General features: G+C 41.3%; 1 protein-coding gene across 1 annotated transcript in view; it reads right to left on the bottom strand.

Annotated features, from left to right (window-relative positions):
• LOC132869723 (protein phosphatase 1H-like) overlaps nt 1-27,958 on the bottom strand; it is a 78,961-nt gene that overhangs the window by 22,636 nt on the left and 28,367 nt on the right. Inside the window, exons 3-5 of the mRNA XM_060903078.1 lie at nt 15,808-16,143; nt 3,942-4,054; nt 1,833-1,917 (exon numbers count right to left, since the gene is read on the bottom strand). Coding sequence (XP_060759061.1) covers nt 1,833-1,917; nt 3,942-4,054; nt 15,808-16,143 — 534 coding nt within the window. The remainder of the gene's footprint in view (nt 1-1,832; nt 1,918-3,941; nt 4,055-15,807; nt 16,144-27,958) is intronic.

Below are 27,958 nucleotides of genomic sequence, written 5' to 3'. Positions count from 1 at the left end.
TGGGGTTGCATTAGTGCGTGTGGCATGGGCAGCTTACACATCTGGAAAGACACCATCAATGCTGAAAGGTACAGTATATCCAGGTTCTAGAGCAACATATGCTCCCATCCAGACGACGTCTCTTTCAGGGAAGACCTTGCATTTTCCAACATGACGATGCCAAACCACATACTGCATCAATTACAGCATCATGGCTGCGTAGAAGAAGGGTCCGGGTACTGAACTGACCAGCCTGCAGTCCAGATCTTTCACCCGTAGAAAACATTTGGCGCATCATAAAACGGAAGATACGACAAAAAAGACCTAAGACAGTTGAGCAACTAGAATCCTACATTAGACAAGAATGGGTTAACATTCCTATCCCTAAACTTGAGCAACTTGTCTCCTCAGTCCCCAGACGTTTACAGACTGTTGTAAAGAGAAAAGGGGATGTCTCACAGTGGTAAACATGGCCTTGTCCCAACTTTTTTGAGATGTGTTGTTGTCATGAATTTAAAAATCACCTAATTTTTCTCTTTAAATGACACATTTTCTCAGTTTAAACATTTGATATGTCATCTATGTTCTATTCTGAATAAAATATGGAATTTTGAAACTTCCACATCATTGCATTCCGTTTTTATTTACAATTTATACTTTGTCCCAACTTTTTTGGAATCGGGGTTGTAGTAACAATTCGTTCAAGGGACTTGTATGGTGCATGATCTACAACAATCTAAGCCTCATAATAAACAAACTAAAAGTATGTTTTATGTCACAGAAAAAAAGTATGATAATTGATATTGTAAAGTTTATAAGGAAGAGTTCATTTAACATTTATATATGGAAGGAGTTTGGAGTGTCAGCACTTTGTAACAGTCAGTATGTTTCTACCACAAGAGAATCTTAAAGACTGGACTGTCCCTGTTTCTCATGAACAGAACAGGCTGCATTTTTTTGTCTTAAGTTCAAGAAGAAAAAAAAAAGATGGAGGTGGCGACAGTTTATAGCTGCTATAAAGTAAGTGATAACAGGAACCAACTTGTCTCATGGACATTCTGTAACGTTAATGTAACTATAAATGGTGAAAAACCATCATGTCGTCGTTTTAATAAACAAAAATTCCAACAATTGTTGGCAGATTTCTGTGGAAGAGGATAAATAACATGCTTTGGGTCACAGTGCGAGGTCTTTACAGGAAGATATTAGACCGAGGTCTTGACAGTACAGATCGAGCCATAGGCGAGTTGGTCATGATAATGAGGCATGACACTGCTTTCAGTCACGTCATATTTGTAATGTAGTTGAGTCACGCATGCAGAATAAACAGCTAGTGGTTTCAAAACTGAATTTATTTCTGTACTCGAGTAATACATGACAAATATTCTGAGAAAGATAAAAATATAAACTATATTGGTTTATTTTTGAACAAAATGATGCTAGATAATGAACAGGTGTTTTTTTTTTTTTTGCAACATTGAAAACTGGTGCCTTGGACAGAAAGTCCGTAATCACCCACAGGAATTACGGGAAAACACTGCCAGCCAAAGAACCAATCAGAGCGCACGATTTTACCGGAAGTAGCTTGTGCCATATAATAAAGGAAAATAATCCAGTTTGAAGAGACAACAGTAACTCCGCTTTGCATTTGGCCGCATTCATTCCACCCGGTCGTTGATTATTTCAACAGCACCCCATCATGTTTTATTCCTTGCTTCAAGTGTTTCAACATTAAACACTGATAGAACATAACCGTTCCAACAAAATTAACATATTCTTTTCAATCGTTGATTACTCCATTACCAAAATGTTTTTATAATTCAGCAGACGTTTTCTATTGATCTCATACTAACCAGGAACTGCAGTCTCTGTCTCTCTGACTCAGGAGTGAACTCTGCAGACATAGGGATGATCTCACCATTCCTGATTATGATAGCTCTGGAAATACACACACACACACACACACACACACACACACACACACACACACACACACACACACACACACAGGAAGACCAACCCAAGTTCATTCTAAACTGATCAACACTGAAAAGTAGGTTAATTATGCCCTTAGATTCTAACAGCAGCTCAGCTGGAACCGCTAAATACAGCCTACTGCTCGCATGAAGAAGGAAACAGCTACACCAAACCATGTTTCTCAGTATGTGACAGCATAAATTAAGGATGTTGGGCGAATGGGCTGTTTCGAGTGTGTATTAATAGTCAGACGCACATTGTTTGATGCCCACATTGGGACTGTTTGGTGGACCTCTCTTTCTCTCTCTCTCTCTCTCTCTCTCTCTCCAGGGGGCTTCTAAAGAAAAGTCAGTAAGACTGAATTATTTTTACAACACTAACAGCCTGCTCATAAGAACCACTCATTAACAGTGTACAATGTAAGAAAACAGGCTGGTGAACTTCAAGGGCCTGCTTACACTGTGACTGCCAACATTGCAGCCGGGAGAGAAAAAAAAAAAAACACTTGGAACCATTTATCGATCAAATAAGCTCCTCTCCCATTGATTTAAAATGAATATCTTGCTAATTAGGCGGCACGGTGGTGTAGTGGTTAGCGCTGTCGCCTCACAGCAAGAAGGTCCGGGTTCGAGCCCCGTGGCCAGCGAGGGCCTTTCTGTGTGGAGTTTGCATGTTCTCCCCGTGTCCGCGTGGGTTTCCTCCGGGTGCTCCGGTTTCCCCCACAGTCCAAAGACATGCAGGTTAGGTTAACTGGTGACTCTAAATTGACCGTAGGTGTGAATGTGAGTGTGAATGGTTGTCTGTGTCTATGTGTCAGCCCTGTGATGACCTGGCGACTTGTCCAGGGTGTACCCCGCCTTTCGCCCGTAGTCCGCTGGGATAGGCTCCAGCTTGCCTGCGACCCTGTAGAACAAGATAAAGCGGCTAGAGATAATGAGATGAGATCTTGCTAATTATTAATTCACTCATGTGTATGTTTCCCAGCGAGATGATGTGCATCTCAGTGATCTAACATAAGAAACTTGAACATAAAGCAGCCAATACAATACGATTTACAGTTCTTTCAGTGCACTGCAATGCGAGTCAATATTGTGCAGGCAGATTTCAAAAGAAAAAAAAAAAAAACTTTACCTAGTTTTATGGAACTAACAGGCCACGCTTGTTATAGTGAGTGACAGACATGAAGGTCACACCTTCCAGGTTTGAAAGGCATAAAGACTCTGCCACCTTTATTGGGACTGATGGGCACAGAGGCCACACCCATATTTGTTCTAAATAACAGGGCATGTCTGTTTCACTGTGACTGACCGGCACAAAAGCCACACCACCTTTACTGGGGCCGAGAGGTACAGAGGCCACACTTCCTTTATTAGGACTGACAAAGGCCATGCCTTTGTTACTTGGATTCACAGGAACAAAAGGCCACACTAATGTTTTTGGAATGGACAGTTACAGAGGCTCCGCCTTCTTCATTGAAGCTGACACACGCACACAAAGGCCACACCTTCCACATTGGGATTAATAAGCCCAAGGCCACACCTCGTTTTCTGGAACTGACAGGCTTGGATGCCATCCCTTCTTTATTGAGACAGACAGGTACAGAGGCCACACCTCCCTTTTTGGGACTGACGTGCACAGAGATCACGTTCACGTTTCTACAGCAACATTCTAAATAACAATATACTAATAATAAAAAGAGTCACTTGAATTGAATAAACCACAACAGTCTCCCAATTCTCCCTGATAGATGCTGTTCGAATCAGTATAGCTACATCATACAGTAAAGTATTAGGACCATTGCACCAGATTGACTCTACAACTCTTAATTATTCGATAAATACACACGGTTAGAACAGAACAGAGAGCAGATTTCCAGTGTCACCAGCATTACAAGCCTTACTGAGCACTAATGAGAAAAGAAGAGAGATTCCTGCATGTGAAAGCTGGATGTACCGTGTGTGGGATAATGAGCTGCAGTCACTCACCTGCTGTCCCCTGCATTGGCCACATACAGCTTGCCCAGAATGAACACCACCACGAGTGCAGTGCATCCACCTGTGATATTATACACAGCCTTTTCCCTCTCGATCTGGGCATCCTGACACACAGACATGCACACAACTTCAATATTGTTATATATACACATTTACAGAAATTATCATTTTAGAAATTGACAGTGGGCGGCATGGTGGTGTAGTGGTTAGCGCTGTCGCCTCACAGCAAGAAGGTCCGGGTTCGAGCCCCGTGGCTGACGAGGGGCTTTCTGTGTGGAGTTTGCATGTTCTCCCCGTGTCCGCGTGGGTTTCCTCCGGGTGCTCCGGTTTCCCCCACAGTCCAAAGACATGCAGGTTAGGTTAACTGGTGACTCTAAATTGACCGTAGGTGCGAATGTGAGTGTGAATGGTTGTCTGTGTCTATGTGTCGGCCCTGTGATGACCTGGCGACTTGTCCAGGGTGTACCCCGCCTTTCGCCCGTAGTCAGCTGGGATAGGCTCCAGCTTGCCTGCGACCCTGTAGAACAGGATAAAGCGGCTACAGATAATGAGATGAGATGAGAAATTGACAGTGTGAATAATTAAGTTATCCCATGAAACGGAGTCGTACATGAGCTGATAGCTGACAAGGTGCGTAGCACCGAGTTGGCTATAAGCCATGTACGACGAGATTGTGTGGAATAACTGTTTTATTCTATCCACGTTCACTGGATTTTAAGAAACAGAACATTATTTTTTGCAAATTCGCTAAATAAAAAAAACATTATACAAAATGTCTGACAAAATAATTTCCGGTTAGAACGTAAACAGACGAGAAATGACAGTAGCAATTTGTGAAAAATGCTATAATTCTTGGGGGGGGGGGGGGGGGAGACGCGTTCTTTTTCCATATTTTGTTACTTTTTTGTATGTTTGGGGTTTTGTTTTCGAGTAGAGTTTTTATTTTGTCCTCGGTTGGTTCAGCAACTTGCGCCACCATTTTGTTTTTCTCTACTTACGGTGTATGAGCTGATAGCCTAGTAGTAGAGTAGCCAATCAGAGCATGTGATTGCTCATATCCAGTGACTGGATATAATAATTTGGATTAAAAGGTTTATCCAATTGAATGAATGTAGGATTATACTTTGAATGAAAAAGGCTCAATACAACTGTTTACTTCTTAGAAATATCTGAACAGTTGCATAAACTGTGACTAACTGATTTTTAACATTGAGCACTGGGCATTATCAAAACAGCCTTAGTATGATCATTTGACAACTTCCAGCTGAACAGTGCTCCAGTTTTACCTCTTTCTACTAGGGGAAAACCTTCTGTAAATCTACCAAGATAGAAAAAAAGAAAGGCATAAAAGCCTTAAAGGAACAGTCCACCATATTTCCATAATGAAATATGTTCTTTTCTGAATTGAGACGAGCTGATCCGTACCTCTCCGAGCTTTGCGCGACCTCCCAGTCAGTCAGACACGCTGTTACTCCTGTTTACTCCTGTTAGCAATGTAGCTAGGCTCAGTATGGCCAACGGTATTTTTTGGGGCTGTAGTTAGATGCGACCAAACTCTTCCACGTTTTTCCTGTTTACATAGGTTTATATGACCAGTGACATGAAACAAGTTCAGTTACACAAATTGAAACGTGGCGATTTTCTATGCTATGGAAAGTCCGCTCTATAATGACAAGCGTACTAACACCTTCTGCGCGCTTCGACAGCGCATTGATACCGGCACTCCTGAGTGCAGATATCAATGCGCTGCCGAAGTGCGCAGAAGGTGTTAGTACGCTTGTCATTATAGAGCGGACTTTCCATAGCATAGAAAATCGCCACGTTTCAATTTGTGTAACTGAACTTGTTTCATGTCACTGGTCATATAAACCTATGTAAACAGGAAAAACGTGGAAGAGTTTGGTCGCATCTAACTACAGCCCCAAAAAAATACTGTTGGCCATACTGAGCCTAGCTACATTGCTAACAGGAGTAAACAGGAGTAACAGCCAGCGCTCGAAACTAACGGTGTCCTGATGTCCCGGGGACCATAAAAAATGTCATCGGGACACAAAATTATCATATCTGGGACAAACCCGGGACAATGGAAAAAAATAGATCTAGAAAAAAAAGTTCTACATTAATATTATTTACAAAGCCGTAACACATACGTAGACATTCACCTAATTTGTCAATTTTAATTTTAAAACGTTAACAGCGAAAAATACATAGTAGCTACACTTTCGATGCACCTGCATCAGTAGGCTACAGAGCAGCGCATTCTGTTCTAGAATCTTCGGCCGGAGTCCGCATTATATGGACTTGGAATGGAATTGCTACCGCACACGCTGCGCCGACTCTTGCCAGAACAAAAATGCTGAAGTGGTTGAAGCGGCCCGACCGCGGGGAAGAAACTGAAAGCCCAGACATAACGTCTCCGGGACCTTCAGGATCCAAAGTGTCATCGCCTGGTCTGCAGGCAACGCTAGCAACTGAATGAACTGAATGAACACTGTTAGACACGTTATAAAATACAACAGGAATGATGTGGATGATATTGACGGAAGATACCGTTCAACAGAATAAGTGAGTTTTCTTGGTGTCTTTCTAGTTCAGAAAGTTTAGTCAGTCAGCAGCACAACTAGGCTCGGACCTGCCACTATGTTGATGTTGCTAACTTTCGCACCCACGTTTCGGCAGCGAAAGTTCATAAAATGGATAACGGAAAGTTCATAAAAATGGATAACGGAAAGTTCATAAAAATGGATAATGGAAATGGTGAAAATGATAAGTTGGCCTTATAAGTGCCAACAGATATTCAAGGTATAAGTAGATGAAATGAACAGAAAAGGGGTCTTATTTTCAACTAAAGTGTACTGCAGATGTAGGGAGTTGAAACATTTTCTGAATGAGCTAGTTGGCCCCTTTAAATAAACGGGTATCTATTCATACAGTGAGATCGCCAAAGTTTAATAAACTGAAAATGCAATAACTGTAATTTTGAAGTAGATGATGTATAGGACATGTGTCGCTTGTGTCTTGTGACTCATTGTAAAAATGATATAAAGGGTTCAAAATCGCATAGTTACAAATATAATAGTAACTTCATATGATAATATTAACCACTGGTTATTTCAGAGAGGAAAAAAATGGGGACACTATTGCTTCCATTCGGGACAATACAACACAGAATTCGGGACCACTGGGGGACACAAAGAAAAAAAGTTAATTTCGAGCCCTGGTAACAGCGCGTCTGACTGACTGGGAGGTCGCGCAAAGCTTGGAGAGGTACGGATCAGCTCGTCTCAATTCAGAAAAGAACATATTTCATTATGGAAGTACGGCGGACTGTTCCTTTAAGAGTGTTTGAATTTTCAACACACACAAATTTGGTGTTTTTATAAAACAGTTCCTGCTACCTACTGAGACTAGAGAGATGTACGATCCACTCTGCTCATGAATTTGAAGCTTTTTACCCTCCGAAGCCTACTGCAGACTCGAGCACTTCAGTGAGGGAAAAAGTACTGACCCACAGTACGGCAGTGGTTTTGATAGAAGGCACACTGGTATTCCCTATCATTATATAGACCTCAAAGTGATGTCTAAAATAAAATATCTGCATATCTTGTGTATGAGAAAACCCAGCTATAAAATAATGTAAAAGATTGCTCAATATCTTTCCCATGAATGTGAACAGTTGCAATGTTCTTTACAGGATCATGAACAAATTTACAGAAAAACAAAATAGTGATGATACTGTGGGAGATGTATATATAAAGCAAAGCGCTATATCTGCTATACCTGAAGCACATAATGGTTAATTACGCTTATTTTTTATCAAATTTATTTTTTTCTTTCTTCTTTTAATAAGATCCCACTCTGAAGATGTATACACAAAGTGATGTCTGTGAAGGTTCTCAGTCATCCAGGTCATAGTAAACCGTAGGTGCTAAAGAAGGCAACTGGACTTGCGTGAAATTCTTGAAGATGTTTCACCTCTCATTTGAAAGGCTTCTTCAGTTCTGTCTGGCTAGTGGAGAGTTCCAGGTATTTATCCTCTAGTGGACCAAAAGCAACCCTCGGGAGAGTCGTTGAGGTCACCTTGGTCGTTGACGCTCTCAGGTGGGGTTTACATTAGACCGTATCAGCGGATCATCAGATTAACGTTTTTAAAACGATTAGTGTGCACACAGCAACACCAATACACGATTCGCGTGCACACAGCAATACCAATACACGGATACGCTCGGCTCCGCAGGCATCCTGCGCTCCAAATCACTCCGCCTTGAACAGCGAGTGCCCTCTGGAGGGTGCGCACTCCGGCCCTGCGCAGCTCACAGAGCGCGCGAGTGAAGTGAACAAGCTGTGATTCGGGACTGAGCCGCTGTGTGTGTGATCCCAGTGCATATCACTTACTACTTGCAAGTGGAAGGATGGCAAGCCTAAAGACAATCATAACTACACAATGGGCAGTATTTGCATCAGTATTTGCAGTATTTTCATACTTTTATACTCTTTAATGAAAGGTGATACAAGGCGGAAGTCCGCGCCGTTTTTCAGCAGTCGCGTCACATGACCAACGCCAGCGAATCAGGAAGGTGGATGTCACAGTGACGTTGTCCAATGACGACGCCAGCTAGAGCTCAGCACAGCGTATCCGCGTATTCTCAATGTTTACACAGCACCGGACCAGACACGATCTAGATTGAATACGTGGACCCTGGCGAATTCCCGTTTCCAGGCGTTTTAATGTAAACGGACAGTGCATCCGCGAAGAAAACAAGACAGATACGGTCTAATGTAAACTTGGCCTCAGTCATCTTGTAGGTGTAGGTCCCTGGAGGCTGGTCGTAAGGGTGATCTGTGCATCGTTGGCTCTCTCTGCCATCATGTGCATCATTGAAGTCAGTGACCTACACCTACAGGATGACTCAACGACCCAGGTGACCTCAACGACTCTCCCGAGGGTTGCTTTTGATCCACTAGAGGATAAATACCTGGAACTTCCCACTAGTCAGACAGAACTAAAGAAGCCTTTCGAATGAGAGGTGAAATGTCATCAAGAATTTCAAGCAAGTCCAGCTGCCTTCTTTAGCACCTACGGTTTACACAAAGTGATCTGACACACATCATCCACACCCAAATTTTATATACATTATCCAAATCAATTATATATTCATGATTGCCTGAAAGCGGCACGGTGGTGTAGTGGTTAGCGCTGTCGCCTCACAGCAAGAAGGTCCTGGGTTCGAGCCCCGGGGCCGGCGAGGGCCTTTCTGTGTGGAGTTTGCATGTTCTCCCCGTGTCCGCGTGGGTTTCCTCCGGGTGCTCCAGTTTCCCCCACAGTCCAAAGACATGCAGGTTAGGTTAACTGGTGACTCTAAATTGACCGTAGGTGTGAATGTGAGTGTGAATGGTTGTCTGTGTCTATGTGTCAGCCCTGTGATGACCTGGCGACTTGTCCAGGGTAGAGATGCACCGATTGCAATTTTTTGGGCCGATTCCGATTTCCGATTTTCCATGGAGTGTGACCTGCCGATACCGATTTTGGCCGATTCCGATTTCATTTTTTCAAACCACTTCACAGCACACACAGACTATTTTCTTTTTATCTTTTCTTTAATAGAACATTCTGCCAGATTTTCAGTAATAAATTTAACACCTCAAAGGTTGAAAACAAACAAAAAGACATTGTTCTTTGTAAAATCTTTCTTCATGTTTGGTATTAACATTAATTCCTGAAATAGGAAATTCACACAAACATTTTTTTCTTTTCCCATCCAATATCTGGCACAAAACCAACTTCCCCCTCATATATTATTTGCCTACTGCTATGGAACACACTTTCATAAGCCTGTTTAGATCTGAAAACTTGTGCCTTATAGAACAACCCATTTCTTCATTCAGTATCAAAATACAAAAATAATTTCCAGTCATACTTATACCATAGCCATTCTATCATCTTTGTCAAATGTGTATTTGTAGAGTAATTTCCAATGGAATCAAGTGCAACCAAGGCTGTAAAACAAACAAAAAGACATTTTTTTTTCTTTCTCTCTTTGTACAAATCTAACTAGATGTTTGGTAATAGGCTAACATTCCTGTAATGGGAAATTCACACAACCACAAACGTTTTCTTCTTTTCACATCCAATATCTGGCACAAAAATAATTTCACTATATGTGGATATCCAAATATAGTGAATTTCGTTGTTGTTAACGGCGCGCGCACCGGAGCTCGTTAGGCGCGCAGGACTGACACTGTTCTGCGCAAGCGCAACACAATCGGACTAGAAAGCATGTTCAAGCTGCCAGTGGAGCTGCAGCCTTTTAGTTGCGAATTACGAGTATTTCCACTTTCATCTCTATGTGATACACAAGTTTTGATCGGCAGAAAATCGGCATATTTTAATTTTGACCGGCCGGTCGCCGGTCATGGCCGATCACGTGAAAATCGGCCGATTCCGATCGGCAGCCGGTCAATCGGTGCATCTCTGGTCCAGGGTGTACCCTGCCTTTCGCCCGTAGTCAGCTGGGATAGGCACCAGCTTGCCTGCGACCCTGTAGAAGGATAAAGCGGCTAGAGATAATGAGATGAGATGAGATTGCCTGAAATAAGAGGAATTAAATAAGCAGAATAGCAGTGGTCAAAGAGCCTTTATAATAAGAAATGCTATCTATCTGAACTGGGGAAAATGATCAAACTACCATGGAGACTGTCAAAAAGAGTAGGCAATTCCATAATTCCAGGCAGCACATTCACAAGAGAGAAGACAGAACAAAACAGACCTTCAGATGGAAGATCACTGAGAATAACATAGAAAAAAAATGGAATTGGCCCACTTCTGTCTATGAAACAAATTCTCTCTGAATAAGGCTAGAGTACAACATGGTGTGCTTTAATAAAAATGGGCTTTTACAAAAAATTTAGACTTTATTCTGCCCAATGACACTTTTTCAAGCATTATATTTTAAAGAAGCAGTAAAATTTGGAAGTTCATAACATGTTGATTTTGTTTTTGTAAATTCAGAAATATTACAAAAATAGGCTAGTCGATATGCAAGAGGGAACCGTATCAAATTACATGTTTTTAAAAAAATGGGCTAAATGACAAAGATCCCATCGGTTGCTTGATATACAGTGTGTGTGTGTGTGTGTGTGTGTGTGTAACATACACAAACACGCTTGTTTATTTTATATTTCTGTTATTTACTGTTTGATCTCAAACACACTAAGAAGGCAAGAAAGTCTACTAATTAACTTTTGACGAGGCACATCTGTTAATTGAAAAGCGTTCCAGGTGACTACCTCATGAAGCTGGTTAAGATGATGCCAATAGTGTACAAAGTGTCATCAAGGTAAACGGTGGCTGCTTTAAAGAATCTAAAATATGAAACACTTTTTTTTTTTTAAACACTTTTGTGTTTACCATACATGTTTCATATGTTATTTCATAGTTCTGACGGCTTCAGGATTGTTCTACAAAAATAGAAAATAGTCCAAATACAGAAAAACCTATAACATACAGTTAGTCTTATAGAAGCATTGCTGAGAACGCAGTACCCTCATAAACTAATGGCATATTGGTGACATACTTTACTGAAGTTACTCCCCAGTCCTAGTGAGATACCACACTTATTTTTGTTCATCTCAAGGGAGAGAGTCACTGGGGGAGACCAGGCCAGCACAGGGGTGGATCAGAGAGCTGAGTCAGAGTATATAGAGGTGTGTAGGAGGCAGATCGAAGATAGAGCAGGCACAAGGAGGAGGCGGTGGACTGAGCAGAAGGTCTCGGGGCGGGGGGGAGGAAGTGCAGTACAGCTATGTCCAGCTCCCCCTTGAGCTTTCAAATGAACCATCTGATGAGTGCATTAATACGGAGAGTGTGTGTGTGTGTGTGTGTGTGTGTGTGTATGTGTATATATGTATGTATGTATTTCCATGGTAACCTGTTATTAAAACAGAAGCCAGTTTATCTTGAATTTCGCTGTGCTTGAGTGTACATGTGACAAATAAAGGCTTCTTTTTCTTCTTCTAAAAACTAAAAAAAAAGTGCTGAATTCAGACCTCTCATGATCTCCCTCTCCAATACAAAGCTGTGCCAAAATAATACAAAGAAGAAAGAAAAAGAGAAAAAAAAGAACCCCCCCCCCCATCATCATGTGTGGAACCCTGTCTGATTTAAGGTCTCAAAGATATTGAGGTGATTCCATGACTGAGGTGCCGCTTGTATCCCACTGATATTACATTTACAAATATGTATGTAAAGACATACTGTACAGCACTTCAAAAGCAAATTTATGCCTGACCAAACCCACTGCAGCAACATTTTAACTTAAAATATAATCATTAAAATACTTCCAGAATCTTATTTTTGCATTCATGCACGAATCCATTTATCATCTCAAGCTTGAAACATCATTTTCGGCGAGTCATCCATTATGAATTTAATAATTATGAAAAAAAGTGTACATTTTAGTTTAACCCCACAACATTCCCTCAACCCTGCTACTTGACCACACGCACCCTTATATATTAAACAGACAGATAAAATTAGATAACATATTTTCCTGAGGATCAGGGAAAGAAGAAAAGTTCTCCCACTAATTAAAAAAAAAAAAATAATTTCAATAATATTGGTATATTGACTGACGAGGTCACTTTGAACATACAAAGCCAAAATACAGCACATTAAAATAATTATAAAAAGTATGTTTAATGTAAATTGCCAGAATGACCTTAGTGTCCTCGTGCCATCAGTGTAGCTCTTGATTAGCTTCATTTTCTGTATTTGTTAGTTGTATGATAAAAAACAAAAAAAGCCCTCATCCCTGTTACTCGTTATAGAGCCAAATGCAATCAATCAATCAATCAGCGAAGATACCTTAAAGGAACAAAAAAAAAAAAAAAGGAGATTGTTGTCTAAGATGGGTTAACAAGATTTTTAAAGGTTAACTGCCTTTTTTGGAGTCAATTTTTAAAAATCTTTACAAAAAAAACCCCCACAATTGCAAGATATTTCAACAATAAATGGCACTTCAGTCATGGAATCCGGGAGTCACAAGGCAAACTGTCTGTACATCAGATCATTGACAAGTGCTACCATCTAGTGGCAAAGCACCACACTTCAGTAATGCACAAGCTCCAAACTGTGCAACACTAAAGCCTGGAAAATCAAATAATTACTTTATGATTGTAAACAAGGTGGCACAGTGATGTAGTGGTTAGCACTGTCACCTCACAGCAAGAAGGTTCTGGGTTTGAGCCCAGTGGCTGATGGGGGCCTTTCTGTGTGGAGTTTGCATGTTCTCCCCGTGTCTGTGTGGGTTTCCTCCAGGTGCTCTGGTTTCCCCCACAGTCCAAAGACATGCAGGTTAGGATAATTGGTGGCTCTAAATTGACCGTAGGTGTGAATGTGAATGGTCGTTTGTCTCTGTGTCAGCACTGTGATGATCTGGTGACTTGTCCAGGGTGTACCCCGCCTCTCACCCATAGTCAGCTGGGATAGGCTCTAGCTTGCCTGCGACCCTGCACATGATAAGCAGCTACGGATAATGGATGGATGGATGGATGATTGTAAACAAATACTAAAGGAGGCGTGTAAGTGGAATCATAAACAGTGAGAAATTACCTCATGAGTAACCTTATATGACAGAATAAGGTCACCGACAGCACGGGGGCAGGATTTTTTAGAGGTCATTAAGAATCATTAAGTCAGAGAGACTGTGAATAGAAGCGGGACTGTAGAGTCAAATGGTATTTTAAAAACACTTACATTTGCTTTACATTCTAAACAGCACCATGTTACTATTTTGACACTGGAAAAGTCTGAGAATGCTGAACTTTACAGTAAAACTTAAAACGAGCTAGTCAGTTATTCCACAAGCAGGCAAAAAGGGGCAATAAACTCAGAACCATATATACGGTCAAAATATGCTAAGGATTTGTAGTTCTGGGCGGCATGGTGGTGTAGTGGTTAGCGCTGTCACCTCACAGCAAGAAGGTCCAGGTTCGAGCCCCGGGGCCGGCGAGGGCCTTTCTGTGCGGAGTTTGCATGTTCTCCCCGTGTCCGCATGGGATTCCTCCGGGTGCTCCGGTTTCCCCCACAGTCCAAAGACATGCAGGTTAGGTTAACTGGTGACTCTAAATTGACCGTAGGTGTGAATGTGAGTGTGAATGGTTGTCTGTGTCTATGTGTCAGCCCTGTGATGACCTGGTGACTTGTCCAGGGTGTACCCCGCCTTTCGCCCGTAGTCAGCTGGGATAGGCTCCAGCTTGCCTGCGATCCTGTAGAACAGGATAAAGTGGCTAGAGACAATGAGATGAGATGAACCTAACGTTTGATTCTGTAAACATTTACATTTCCAAAATAACTAATTTAGGGATTACATAAACTCCCACACACTTTTTTTTTTTGGTCTAGGTTGATGACAATCCCATTTAAATCTATTTCAGTTCCAGAATGTAGATCACTCTAAACGGGGCATGTCACTACAAAATGAGTCCAGTTGGTCAAAAAATTAAAAGGTGTTTTATTGTACACATTCTAAATCTACAGTTAATTATGTTTAAAAGTTAAAGGTAAACTGCCTTTCAGATTTTTCAAGTGTAGGTCATGAAAAGAATTTTCCCCGACACCCGATTATTTTTGTTTAGTGGACCGAAAGCTACTGAATTCAAAATCACAGACTTCAATTTTATTAGTTTAAAAAAAAAAATAGAACAAATTAATAACTTTAGGGCCATGTGGCCCTAAATTCTCCGCTATTTTTTCCTGCTTCACCATGACCCAATTCAAGATATTATGTCATGCATCATGTGGTGGGCTTTCCCTGTTCGTGCAAGGCATTGTGGGATACAAAGTTGAAATAGGAGAGAAAAATGCAGGACGGGAGTGTGCGAATGAAACGTGAAAGACCGACTACAGTAACGGAAAGCGAGAAGAAAAGACGTTATGTTGTGAAGGAAAGGAAACACAGGACCAAACTAATAAATATTGGCGGTCAGCGAGCACCTCGGTGTGAGCAGCTGTTCGTTCAGCGACAGAATGATGCAACTGTCAGTGCACGGTCAAAGGTAAACCTGTAGATAGCAGTAATGCAACACTGTAGATGCTGCATGACAGAAAACCCAAAAGAAGAAGGTGGTAAACCTGCGCATGCGCACACGGACTTCCTCTGTCTGTTTGACTATGTGAAGCAAGCGATTTCACGCACATTATTTGCTCAGGAATCCCCTCAAATTAAATAACTTCCCAGCCACAGAATAGCCTGATATTTTTAAAGATATTACAGAAATAAACATATATAACAATGACTAAATTTCAGAGGGAACTAAATTTCACCGATTTTATGAAATCGAAAGGCCGTCTAGCTTTAACAGAAAATCAAGTTTGGAGAAAATCAGCTTTAAACTTTGATGTGTAAACTGAAATTAATGCATAACACACATTTATTTGATTATATTTATAGGTTGCTTTACAGTATAATATTTGGTGATGGGTACACTATAGATTAAAGAATGTATTTACAGCAAAATTAAAAAGACGATATGTGGATCATTTGTGAGGCACTCATTTCAAAATTGCTATATCTCAGAATAAACTTCTGCTATACTGGACTCACGTTGTGGTGACACGCCCTGGATGTAGAAACAGGGGAACTATTTAGATATAGATTTTTAGATGGAATACCAACGTCAGAGCTCTGATTTAGTACAATACCTGACAACGATATACAGTAATACTAAGCTTCGGTATAACGATTGCAAAATTATTTAAATGCTATATTATTTTCTTTCAGCTAAAGATATGAATGCTTAAAAAACTCCATTCAGTAACTTAAGACTGTGTGGTGCACTAGCCCCAGACAATCCTCACCATGTATTTGAAGGCATTCTCGAGAGCGCCGATCACCAGGCTCTCATGCTGGATCTTCTTCTCTGTGAAAAAGCGTGGTGCAGCTGTGCAGGGCGAGTTACGCAGTGAGGATGCTCGTGTAAGGGCTCGAGGCATGCAGGGGGTACTGGTATGATCCAGGTTATCTCCCAGTATAGTGGGTGGCAGTGATGACAGGTTGTGCAGGACATCCACAATCTCCTGGAGCTGCTCCACAATGTGCTGATGGAGCATTCTGGAGGCCATTACAGCCGCACCTGAGCCAGCATGCCCATCAAATAGAGCCCAGTAGTAGAAGACCAGCTCCTCATTCTCCATCTGATGAAGCGCATACACAGCAAAAAAACAAACAAAAACGGTTCATCAAAACAGCGTACACTGCATAGCAAGTTATATAAAACAATACGATATACTATAGTACCTCCAATAGACATACAGTACCAGTCAAAAGTTTGGACACCCCTACTCATTCATAGGTTTTTCTGTATTTTGACCATTTTCTACATTGTAGAACGATACTGAAGACATCAAAACTATGAAATAACATATAGAACATATTTGGAATTATGTGGTAAACAAACAAGTGTTAAAAAACATTTCATATTTTAGATTCTTCAAAAGTAGCCACTGTTTACCTTGACGCTTTACACACTATTGGCATTATCTTAACCAGCTTCATGAGGGAGTCACCTGGAACGCTTTTCAATTAACAGGTGCCTCGTCAAAAGTTAATTAGTGCAATTTCTTGCCTTCTTTACTGTTTGAGATCAAACACATTAATAGTAAATAATAAAAATACAGTAAATAGCCCTATTCCACAACTGTAGTAATCCATATTATGTCAAGAACCGCTCAACTAAGTAAAGAGAAACGACATCCATCATTACTTTAAGACATGAAGTAACTTTTAATTCATAAAAATAAAGAAAAACTACTGAATTAGAAGGTGTCCAAACTTTTGACTAGTACTGTAAATTTAAGATCATGTGTGTGTAGTAATTGAGTAAATCCAACATTTGTACAAAAGATACAAAATGAATTAGAGATAGTAATAAAGACCGTTATAAAGAATGGTCATCATTAAAGTTATTAGAGAAAATCACAATCATGAAGGGAGATGCAACCTTTTGAAAACAATTATTTAGATTTTTTTTTAAAAACTATTAATATTTGGGGCATGTCTCACTAAAAGTACATAAAACAGGGAGGGGCCTTTTTGTAAATGTCTTACTGCAAATGTATCATTTTTGCACCCACAATTTGATTTACTAAATCTGAATGTCCCGTCCAGAACAATGACTGCATGAGCAAATTAGTTTGACCAAAAAGCAGGTTGTCACATCTAAGCCTGCTTACACTCAAGTCTCTACTTCCCAGAATTCACAGTGGCCTTCCACCCATCCTGCACTCCACAGCTCACAGCTTGCCCCCATTACTGCTCACACGCACCTGTTCACAATTACAACAGCACACTATTTAAGGACTTAAGTTCTCTTAGGGCACGGTGGTGTAGTGGTTAGCGCTGTCGCCTCACAGCAAGAAGGTCCGGGTTCGAGCCCCGTGGCCGGCGAGGGCCTTTCTGTGCGGAGTTTGCATGTTCTCCCCGTGTCCGCGTGGGTTTCCTCCGGGTGCTCCGGTTTCCTCCACAGTCCAAAGACATGCAGGTTAGGTTAACTGGTGACTCTAAATTGACCGTAGGTGTGAATGTGAGTGTGAATGGTTGTCTGTGTCTATGTGTCAGCCCTGTGATGACCTGGCGACTTGTCCAGGGTGTACCCCGCCTTTCACCCGTAGTCAGCTGGGATAGGCTCCAGCTTGCCTGCGACCCTGTAGAACAGGATAAAGCGGCTAGAGATAATGAGATGAAGTTCTCTCAGTTCATTATGACGTATATGCTCAATTCTGTGTGTCTGACCTTACAAAGCCTTTTGAATATTACCCTGCTTTTCTGGTTTGACTTCATTTTGTATTTTGCCTTTTTGATATTGCCCCGGGTTCGAGCCCCGTGGCCGACAAGGGCCTTTCTGTGCGGAGTTTGCATGTTCTCCCCGTGTCCGCGTGGGTTTCCTCCGGGTGCTCCGGTTTCCCCCACAGTCCAAAGACATGCAGGTTAGGTTAACTGGTGACTCTAAATTGACCGTAGGTGTGAATGAGAGTGTGAATGGTTGTCTGTGTCTATGTGTCAGCCCTGTGATGACCTGGCGACTTGTCCAGGGTGTACCCCGCCTTTCGCCCGTAGTCAGCTGGGATAGGCTCCAGCTTGCCTGCGACCCTGTAGAACAGGATAAAGCGGCTAGAGATAATGAGATGAGATGATATTGCCTTCGATTTCCTGTTTGTGCCTCGCCTAACTATTACCCGTTTTTATCCCCCACCCAAACAAAGTTTGGCAGGGGATACAGAAATGGGTTCTGTCCATCTGGCTGGCTGGCCGGCCGTCCGGTCACATTTTCATTTCCGGGCCATATCTTTAAAACTACTGAAGATATCTTCATGAAAAACTTTGTATACATATCAAGCAACATGTGAACTGGTGCCTTTTGCTATTTTGGATTTTTGAAAAAAAAAAAAAATTCAAATTTTTACATAGAAAATAAATTTTGACAGTTTCTAAGGAGCAATGTTCATTTCCAGAGCATATATCCAAAACTATTCATGATACGGATTTGAAACTTGGTATCCATGTTAATAAGGTGATGTAGATGTGCCTTTTCATATGAAGAAATTTGAGAAATTTTAATTTTTCATGTTTCCATAGAAACAATTTCAGACTTAGTCTCTCAGGTTAGTCTTATGCTGTGTTCACACTTATACCGGTACGAAAGTGGTATAACTGTATCGATACAAAGTATACCGGTACAGTTTAGTGCATCTGTCCACACTAGCGAGAAAATGTTTGCGGTTTTCTTTCACGGTAGTTGAAATGTGTGTGCGCGAAATGTTTCCGTGGTTACCGAGTAACTTCCTTCTGAGAATATATGGCATCCGTTATTTCGAGATCTCGAGAAAACAAAACACTTATTCCGTGATCTCAAGAAAACAAAACAATTATTTCATGATCTCAGCTGGATCACTGTATCTCCGTCGGTAGAGACGAAGCCGGGCCAGTCTTCTGCGGAGGTGCCGCGGACTAATTTTGAAATGATCCCTTATTAAAAAGACTTAATGCAATCTCTCCCTGTGTCAACCTCTGATCAAAATATTGCCTTATTAGGTGATCGATTATTCCAGACATTCTAATGACCAAAGTTGCGGCTATACAGAATGAGAAATAGCCCCAAAGTCAGCATGTCACAAGTCTCTTGGCGCACCTGAATGAACCATTTCTCAGCTGTTTACTCGAGATCACAGAATAATTGTTTTGTTTTCTCGAGATCTCGAAATAACGGTTTTGTTTTCTCGAGATCTCGAATTAGTTGTGTTGTTTTCTCGAGATCCTGAATTAATTATGTCGTTATCTCGGGATAACAAGGTGAATAAAAAAAAGGATTATATGAAGGGCCTCTCTCGGCTTCCATACAGATGAAACAACGTGTGTGTGCTTTTTGTTGTCAGTGTACAGTCTGTATTTCTGGTGGTCACTTATTCAGTCGAATCGTATAAAACGCGCGAGGCAGTTGAGAAAGAAACAAACGAATCTCCGTTCTTCACTATTTTATTCAGCGAAGACATCGATTGAGGTGTGTGACTTTGCGCATGCACATTATATTTGTATCGATACAGAGCCGCTTCATCTGTCCACACTACAGCGAAGCGCTACAGTACCGATACGAAACCCATACATTTGTGGGTTTCGTACCGATACAGTTATACCGCTACAGTACCGGTATAGTTGCTAGTGTGGACAGGTGTTGCAGTACAAAAGTAGTTTCGTATCGGTACAAAATCCCTAGTGTGGACAGGGTATTAGGGGTAGGTTTTGTTTCCAGAGGAGAACTTGAAAACTATGAGTGGTATGGTCTTGAAAGTTGGTATACAGTGGTGCTTGAAAGTTTGTGAACCCTTTAGAATTTTCTATATTTCTGCATAAAATATTACCTAAAATATCATCAGATTTTCACACAAGTCCTAAAAGTAGATAAAGAGAACCCAGTTAAACAAATGAGACAAAATATTATACTTGGGCATTTATTTATTGAGGAAAATGATCCAAATGTTACAGATCTGTGAGTGGCAAAAGTATGTGAACGGCAAAAGTATGTGAACCTTTGCTTTCAGTACCTGGTGTGACCCCCTTGTGCAGCAATAACTGTAACTAAACGTTTCCGGTAACTGTTTATCAGTCCTGCACACCGGCTTAGAGGAATTTTAGCCCATTCCTCCATACAGAACAGCTTCAACTCGAGATGTTGGTGGGTTTCCTCACATGAACTGCTCGCTTCAGGTCCTTCCACATTTTGATTGGATTAAGGTCAGGACTACTTGGCCATTCCAAAACATTAACTTTATTCTTCTTTAACCATTCTTTGGTACAATGACTTGTGTGCTTAGGGTCGTTGTCTTGCTGCATGACCCACCTTCTCTTGGGATTCAGTTCATGGACAGATGTCCTGACATTTTCCTTTCGAATTCGCTGGTATAATTCAGAATTCATTGTTCCATCAATGATGGCAAGCCGTCCTGGCCCAGATGCAGCAAAACAGGCCCAAACCATGATACTACCACCACCATGTTTCACAGATGGGATAAGGTTCTCATGCTGGAATGCAGTGTTTTCCTTTCTCAAAACATAACATTTCTCATTTAAATCAAAAAGTTCTATTTTGATCTCATCCGTACACAAAACATTTTTCCGATAGACTTCTGGCTTGTCCACGTGATCTTTAGCAAACTGCAGACAAGCAGCAATGCTCTTTTTGGAGAGCAGTGGCTTTCTCCTTGCAACCCTGTCATGCACACCACTGTTTTTCAGTGTTCTCCTGATGGTAGACTCGTGAACATTAACATTAGCCAGTGTGAGAGAGGCCTTCAGTTGCTTAGAAGTTACCCCGGGGTCCTTTGTGACCTCGCCGACTATTACACACCTTGCTCTTGGAGTGATCTTTGTTGGTCGACCACTCCTGGGGAGGGTAACAATGGTCTTGAATTTCCTCCATTTGTACACAATCTGTGACTGTGGATTGGTGGAGTCCAAACTCTTTAGAAATGGTTTTGTAACCTTCCAACCTGATGAGCATCAACAACGCTTTTTCTGAGGTCCTCAGAAATCTCCTTTGTTTGTGCCATGATATACTTCCACAAACATGTTATGAAGATCAGACTTTGATAGATCCCTGTTCTTTAAATAAAACAGGGTGCCCACTCACACCTGATTGTCATCCCATTGATTGAAAACACCTGACTCTAATTTCAAATTAACTGCTAATCCTAGAGGTTCACACACTTTTGCCACTCACAGATATGTAATATCGAATCATTTTCCTCAATAAATATAAATTACCAAGTATAATATTTTTGCCTCATTTGTTTAACTGGGTTCTCTTTAGGACTTGTGTGAAAACCTGATGTTTTAGGTCATATTTATGCAGAAATATAGAAAATTCTAAAGGGTTCACAAACTTTCAAGCACCACTGTATGTGTTGATTAATGTACATGTGCCTTTTGATACTAAGAAATGTGAGAAATTTTAATTTTTAGCTCACCTGGACCAAAGGTCCAGTGGGCTTATGCAATGGGCTGCTGAGGTCAGCGTAAAGAGGTAGGGTTGGTTTCCTGCAGCAGAGCTTGAAAAATGTGACAATATCTTGAAAGTTTATATATATATATATATATATATATATATATATATATATATATATATATATATATATATATATATATGGCGGGGGATATAGATGACTGTCTTCTTGTTGATTCTGATTTCTGCCTTACGATTTGGATTTATCTGCCAGTTTGCTTGAATAAACTCTTTCAGCTTTTACATCCGTCACTTGTATATCTGACACTGGTATTATATTTGCAGGAGCATTCCATCAGTTGAGGGAAAAATAAACATTCACTTGCTTTTACAAATAATCTAAACTGGGTTTTCCAGAAAATCTTATTTAGCCAGGAAAAAAAAAAAAAGTAGTAGGTGGGTTAGGGGTGGCACGGTGGTGTAGTGGTTAGCGCTGTCACCTCACAGCAAGAAGGTCCAGGTTCGAGCCCCGTGGCCGGCAAGGGCCTTTCTGTGTGGAGTTTGCATGTTCTCCCCGTGTCCGCGTGGGTTTCCTCCGGGTGCTCCGGTTTCCCCCACAGTCCAAAGACATGCAGGTTAGGTTAACTGGTGACTCTAAATTGACCATAGGTGTGAATGTGAGTGTGAATGGTTGTCTGTGCCTGTGTCAGCCCTGTGATGACCTGGCGACTTGTCCAGGGTGTACCCCGCCTTTCGCCCGTAGTCAGCTGGGATAGGCTCCAGCTTGCCTGCGACCCTGTAGAACAGGATAAAGCGGCTAGAAATAATGAGATGAGATGGGTTAGTGATTTGCGGAGGCAAAGCCAAAGGCGTACTAATGCGAGGGGGGCATGCCCCCTGAGAAAATTTTGAAATTTACATGCCTTCTGGTGCATTCTCAGCTAATAAATTACTAATCATTTCCCTGTAAAATACTTGCAAAATGTCAGAAATTTCCCTCCAGATGTTTGTGTGCTCGGCTTTCTCAGTTACACTCTGTAGTATACTGCCTGGCTCTGTAACATAACTACATACACTACGGCGTGGTCACGTGGTCCGGCTCAGCCAATTAGAGCCCGAGAATCAATCATCAAATATGGCATCGCTTCCAGTCAGGATAGACCAGACTCGAAGACAATTTTATGGTGGAATATTTGGATTTGCAGCAAATTATAGGCAGTGGAGATTATACAAATTACTTGAACACTGAAAGCCAACTTTTGATTTTTTTTCTTCTGGGATCGAGTAACTGGTGCAGACCATCTGTGTAGGTGGAGAAAACCACCAGTGGCCAGTGCTTGTGGAGATCCTTGCTGAATGACCAAAAAGTTTCTTAAAATGATCACATGATATACCAGTAACTCCAGCAAAGTTTCACATTAGATAGATATTTACCACACGTTCGCACCTCCAATTCCAACAAAATTTAAACAGAACCTTCGAAAAAAATTTATTTACAAGTACCTTATGCAAAAAAAAACCAAACACTTATTTTGCATCCATACTGTATATTGAACATACTTTCTGCAAATCTCACAGCCTTGGCATTATACCAGGTGCAGAATTATGCACAAGTGAACAAGGTTTAGCTTCAGCTTGCCTATTTTGTGTCCAAGAGATTGCCATGGCTCTCAAGACCATAACGCATACAAAAACTTTGTTTACATACTGATTTGCCACAACTTTGCACAGGTAATTCTTTGTCAATCCTGCGCAACACATGAACGTTTTGGATACATAATTGAATCACCTTGATCTTTGCAGGTATCTAAATATCTTGTTGCTGTAAACTACATTATTTTATCTTTTTTATCGAGAGGGTGTGCAAAGTTTTTCATTCAACTGTACCAATCTTCAAAGCTAGACTCAAGACATAAGAGGATTTGTCTGCACACACAGGCAACAGAAAGTCAGCAATTCACATGAGTCCTTCTATATAAACAAGTGGGTAACAACAAGTATGATAATCCGATCATAATACCACATCATTAGCTTGATATGAAGGATGCACTTTAAACTATTATGCTTTTGAGATCTTTATTCACCCACTTCAAAAAGCTAAGAAAACACAAAGAGCAGGGGAGGCGTGAGCTGAGCAGAAGGTTATGTAAGTCAAGGATGAGTGAGGAGTTAAAAGGAGTTTAGCATTAACAGGCTGGAGACATAAATAGCACACTGTGATTGTATGTGCAACATATTAACTGTGAACAGGTGATGAGTCACAGTTAAAGATTGACCTCCTTTCATTAGACATTTTGTCGTCTCTTTGAATCAGGTGAGTGGCACACTGCCCAAACACACCCACCGAAACCTGGAACTTCAGACAGGTCAAAAACAATCCTATTTTTATAGGTTTCAGTGATGTAGGATTTGCATTAGTAAATACGGTAATAACAATTACCAGATGAGATACTGTGTCACTCTAATAAACACTAATAATTGATCTATTAATCAATCAAACAGGCGGCACGGTGGTGTAGTGGTTAGCGCTGTCGCCTCACAGCAAGAAGGTCCGGGTTCGAGCCCCGTGGCCGGCGAGGGCCTTTCTGTGTGGAGTTTGCATGTTCTCCCCGTGTCCGTGTGGGTTTCCTCCGGGTGCTCCGGTTTCCCCCACAGTCCAAAGACATGCAGGTTAGGTTAACTGGTGACTCTAAATTGACCGTAGGTGTGAATGTGAATGGTTGTCTGTGTCTATGTGTCAGCCCTGTGATGACCTGGCGACTTGTCCAGGGTGTACCCCGCCTTTCGCCCGTAGTCAGCTGGGATAGGCTCCAGCTTGCCTGCGACCCTGTAGAACAGGATAAAGCGGCTAGAGATAACGAGATGAGATGAGATCAATCAAACAGGGTGCATTATGGACTAAAATTAACCCCAAATGAAGCTCTGGCAGGTCTACACACTTTCAGAAGAGTTTCACTGTAGTTAATGAATCCATAATAGAAATTACAGGATAACAGTCTTCAAGTGAATGAGTTTACTCTTACTGACCCCATGATACGAGTTATAATGAATGTTTGTTTTTCACCAGAGCAAACAAACAAACAAAAAAAAACACCCACAACTTGCTGTTGCCATAGAATCCTAAAGTTAAAACTCTCAATGTAAAACAGCCCGTTTATTCTTTAACATATTTACCAACTAAAAACACCACTAAAGACAGATTTGATGACACAATCAGTAAACCTTCATATGTGGAACAATATCTTTAGACACCACGATCAAGACGAACCCTCAGGAGACCCTAATTAACTCTATATCTGATCTAAAGCGTTTGCTTTGGGTATAACTGGTTCCAAAGCCAGGGATTATTTGCATTCAGGAAACAGTGTTTAGTCTTTCCATTTTCACAAAAGTGATTAGAAAATGCTCTGGAATGACTGTATATATGTACATAGTACCAGTCAAAAGTTTGGACGCACTTTCTAATTCAATGTTTTTCCTTTTATTTTTATGAATTAAAAAGTCACTTCATGTTTTAAAGTAACGATGAATGCTGTTCCTCTTTACTTAGTTGAGCGGTTCTTGACATATGATGACTACAGTTATGCGATAGGGCTGTTTAATGCATTTTTATCATTTACTGTCTGATCTCAAACTTACTTACTTAGAAACTTTAATGTCCTTAAAAAGGCAATTTGCCTTACAGCACAACACCAGACGAGACACCAGCCACCATCATATCAAACATCCCAACACAAACACACATAAAACACACAAAAAAAAACACGTCCATTGCACCAGTTTAAAAAAAACAAACAAACCCAGTAATAAATAAAATAATTTATACAATAAAAGATGTGACAGTTATCTTGTAATGTTAGGTGTGTGTTTCCCACATCTTATTCAATTGTGTAATTGCCATAGGAATGAATGAATTCTTTGCTCTATTAGTTCTGATGTTGGGGTATCTATATCTGCGACCAGAAGGAAGTGTCTGGAACTTCACTGAGAGTGGGTGGGTAATGTCCGTACAAATTTTGTCTGCTTTCTGGGTCAGCCTGGACAGGTAGACATGATAAAGATCAGTCTGCTGACACCCAATTATTTTCCCACTTGTTTTAACAATTTTTCCCAGCTTACTTTTATGGGTCACCTTAGAATGTCCATACCAGCATACAATGCCATAACAAAGAATACTTTCAATAAAAGACTTATAAAACAAAGTCATAATTGTGTTATCTACATTAAACAATTTCATCTTCCTGAGGAAATATAAACGTTGTTGGCCCTTTTTAAAAATCGCATCTACAAATCTATCCCACGATAATTTGTTATCTATAATAAGGCCAAGATATTTATATTCTGTCACCACTTCAATCTCCTCTCCTCCAATAAGTGAGGGGGGAGCTGGCAAGGATTTTTGCCTGAAATCAAAAACCATCTCTTTCGTCTTGGATATGTTGAGGTGCAGGTTAGAGACTTTACACCAATCAACAAATTCATCCAACACTGGACCATGTTTGACTTCATCATGATTCAGTAAGCTAACCAGGGCAGTATCATCGGCATATTTAATTATATGACGATCAGAATAGCTACTACGACAGCTGTTTGTATATAAAATAAAAAGTAAGGGTGATAAGACACTCCCTTGTGGAGTGCCAATAGATGTAAAATGCACATCTGACAAGATGTTTCCTACCTTCACCTGCTGTGCTCTGCCCTGTAAAAAGCCCAAAATCCATGCAATTAATTTAAAATCAAAACAGAAGTCTTGTCTCAGTCTTTCAGCCAAGATGTGTGGGTGTATTGTATTAAAAGAACGCATTAAGGTGGCAAGAAATTGCACTAATTAACTTTTGACGAGGCGTCTGTTAACTGAAAAGCGTTCCAGGTGACTACCTCATGAAGCCGGTTAAGATAATAGGGAGGGAAAGTGAAACACAGCGATCCTAGTGGTAGCATTCCTAAGCCGAGAGCCATACTGTTGAAAATCTTATAGACCCGATTTTTAAAAAAAATCCCACGAAGTTATGACGTGGAACTTGTACACCCCCCAAGAATATGTTGTACATGTTGGGATTATCTACTAACTGTGAAAGTATCAGGTGAAATTTCGCTGTCTTTTAAAAGATCGAAATTGTGCCTAACCTGTCAGAAACGGACTACAACCAAACTGTCTAGTCAGAGTCGCTCATATTACATCAGCAGTAGGCTTAGCTATCCCACGACCAGGAAGATCTGTGCATTTTGATGATGCTATGTTTTACGCCAGACTGCAACCACCGGCAGTTGACTACATGCCCTGATCTGTAATGGTTATCCCCACGAGGGATGCATTTCTTATTGGTACAGAAATACTCCGCCAACCACGCTATACAAATCGGCATGTTGATGTAGGCTACTCGCCGGCCGCTACCTGCTACAGATTTGGAAAGAAGAAGAAGAAACCTTTATTTGTCACATGCACACTTCAAGCACAGTGAAATTCATCCTCTGCATTTAACCCATCTGAAGCAGTGAACACACGCACACACTCAGAGCAGTGGGCAGCCACACCAGCGCGCCCGGGGAGCAGTCAGGGGTTCGGTACCTTGCTCAAGGGCACCTCAGCCCAAGGCTGCCCCATGTTAACCTAACTGCGTATCTTTGGATTGTGGGGGAAACTGGAGCACCCGGAGGAAACCCACACAGACACGGGGAGAACATGCAAACTCCACACAGAAAGGCCCTCACCGGCCGCTGGGTTCGAACCCAGAACCTTCTTGCTGTGAGGCGACCGTGCTACTACACCACCGTGCCGGAAAGGTGCTAGACTTGCGGTGACGTCACATACGCAACGTCGGGTCCGTGTAGTCTTTGAGCAGCTTATTAAAAAACATTCAAAACAATTCAAATCGGTGGAAAAAATAAAGTATGATCACCAGGATCGATAGAGCTGCCCGACATGCACAACATATGGAAGCCATTGTCTTAACTTTGAAGTGTAACCCGAAATGTAATTTTTTGAAAAGATATTCCCATTCATTTGCCATAGAGGTTGGAACACATCCAGTAGGGGGCGATGAGATTACTTTCCCTCCCTATGCCAATAGTGTGCTAAGTGCCAAGGTAAACGGTGGCTATTTTGAAGAATCTAAAATATGAAACATTTTGTTTTTAACACTTTCGTTTACCATATCATTCCATATATGTTATTTCATAGTTTTGATGTCTTCAGTATTGTTCTACAATGTAGAAAATAGTCTCATCTCATCTCATTATCTCTAGCCGCTTTATCCTTCTACAGGGTCGCAGGCAAGCTGGAGCCTATCCCAGCTGACTACGGGCGAAAGGCGGGGTACACCCCGGACAAGTGGCCAGGTCATCACAGGGCTGACACAGACACAGACAACCATTCACACTCGCATTCACACCTACGGTCAATTTAGAGTCACAGTTAACCTAACCTGCATGTCTTTGGACTGTGGGGGAAACCAGAGCACCCGGAGGAAACCCACGCGGACACGGGGAGAACATGCAAACTCCGCACAGAA

This window comes from Neoarius graeffei, chromosome 21 (genome assembly GCF_027579695.1).
Source record: "Neoarius graeffei isolate fNeoGra1 chromosome 21, fNeoGra1.pri, whole genome shotgun sequence".
NCBI classification, from domain to species: Eukaryota; Metazoa; Chordata; class Actinopteri; order Siluriformes; family Ariidae; genus Neoarius; species Neoarius graeffei.
Note: the sequence above shows the minus strand (reverse complement) of the source record. Positions and strands in the feature narration are given on the sequence as shown.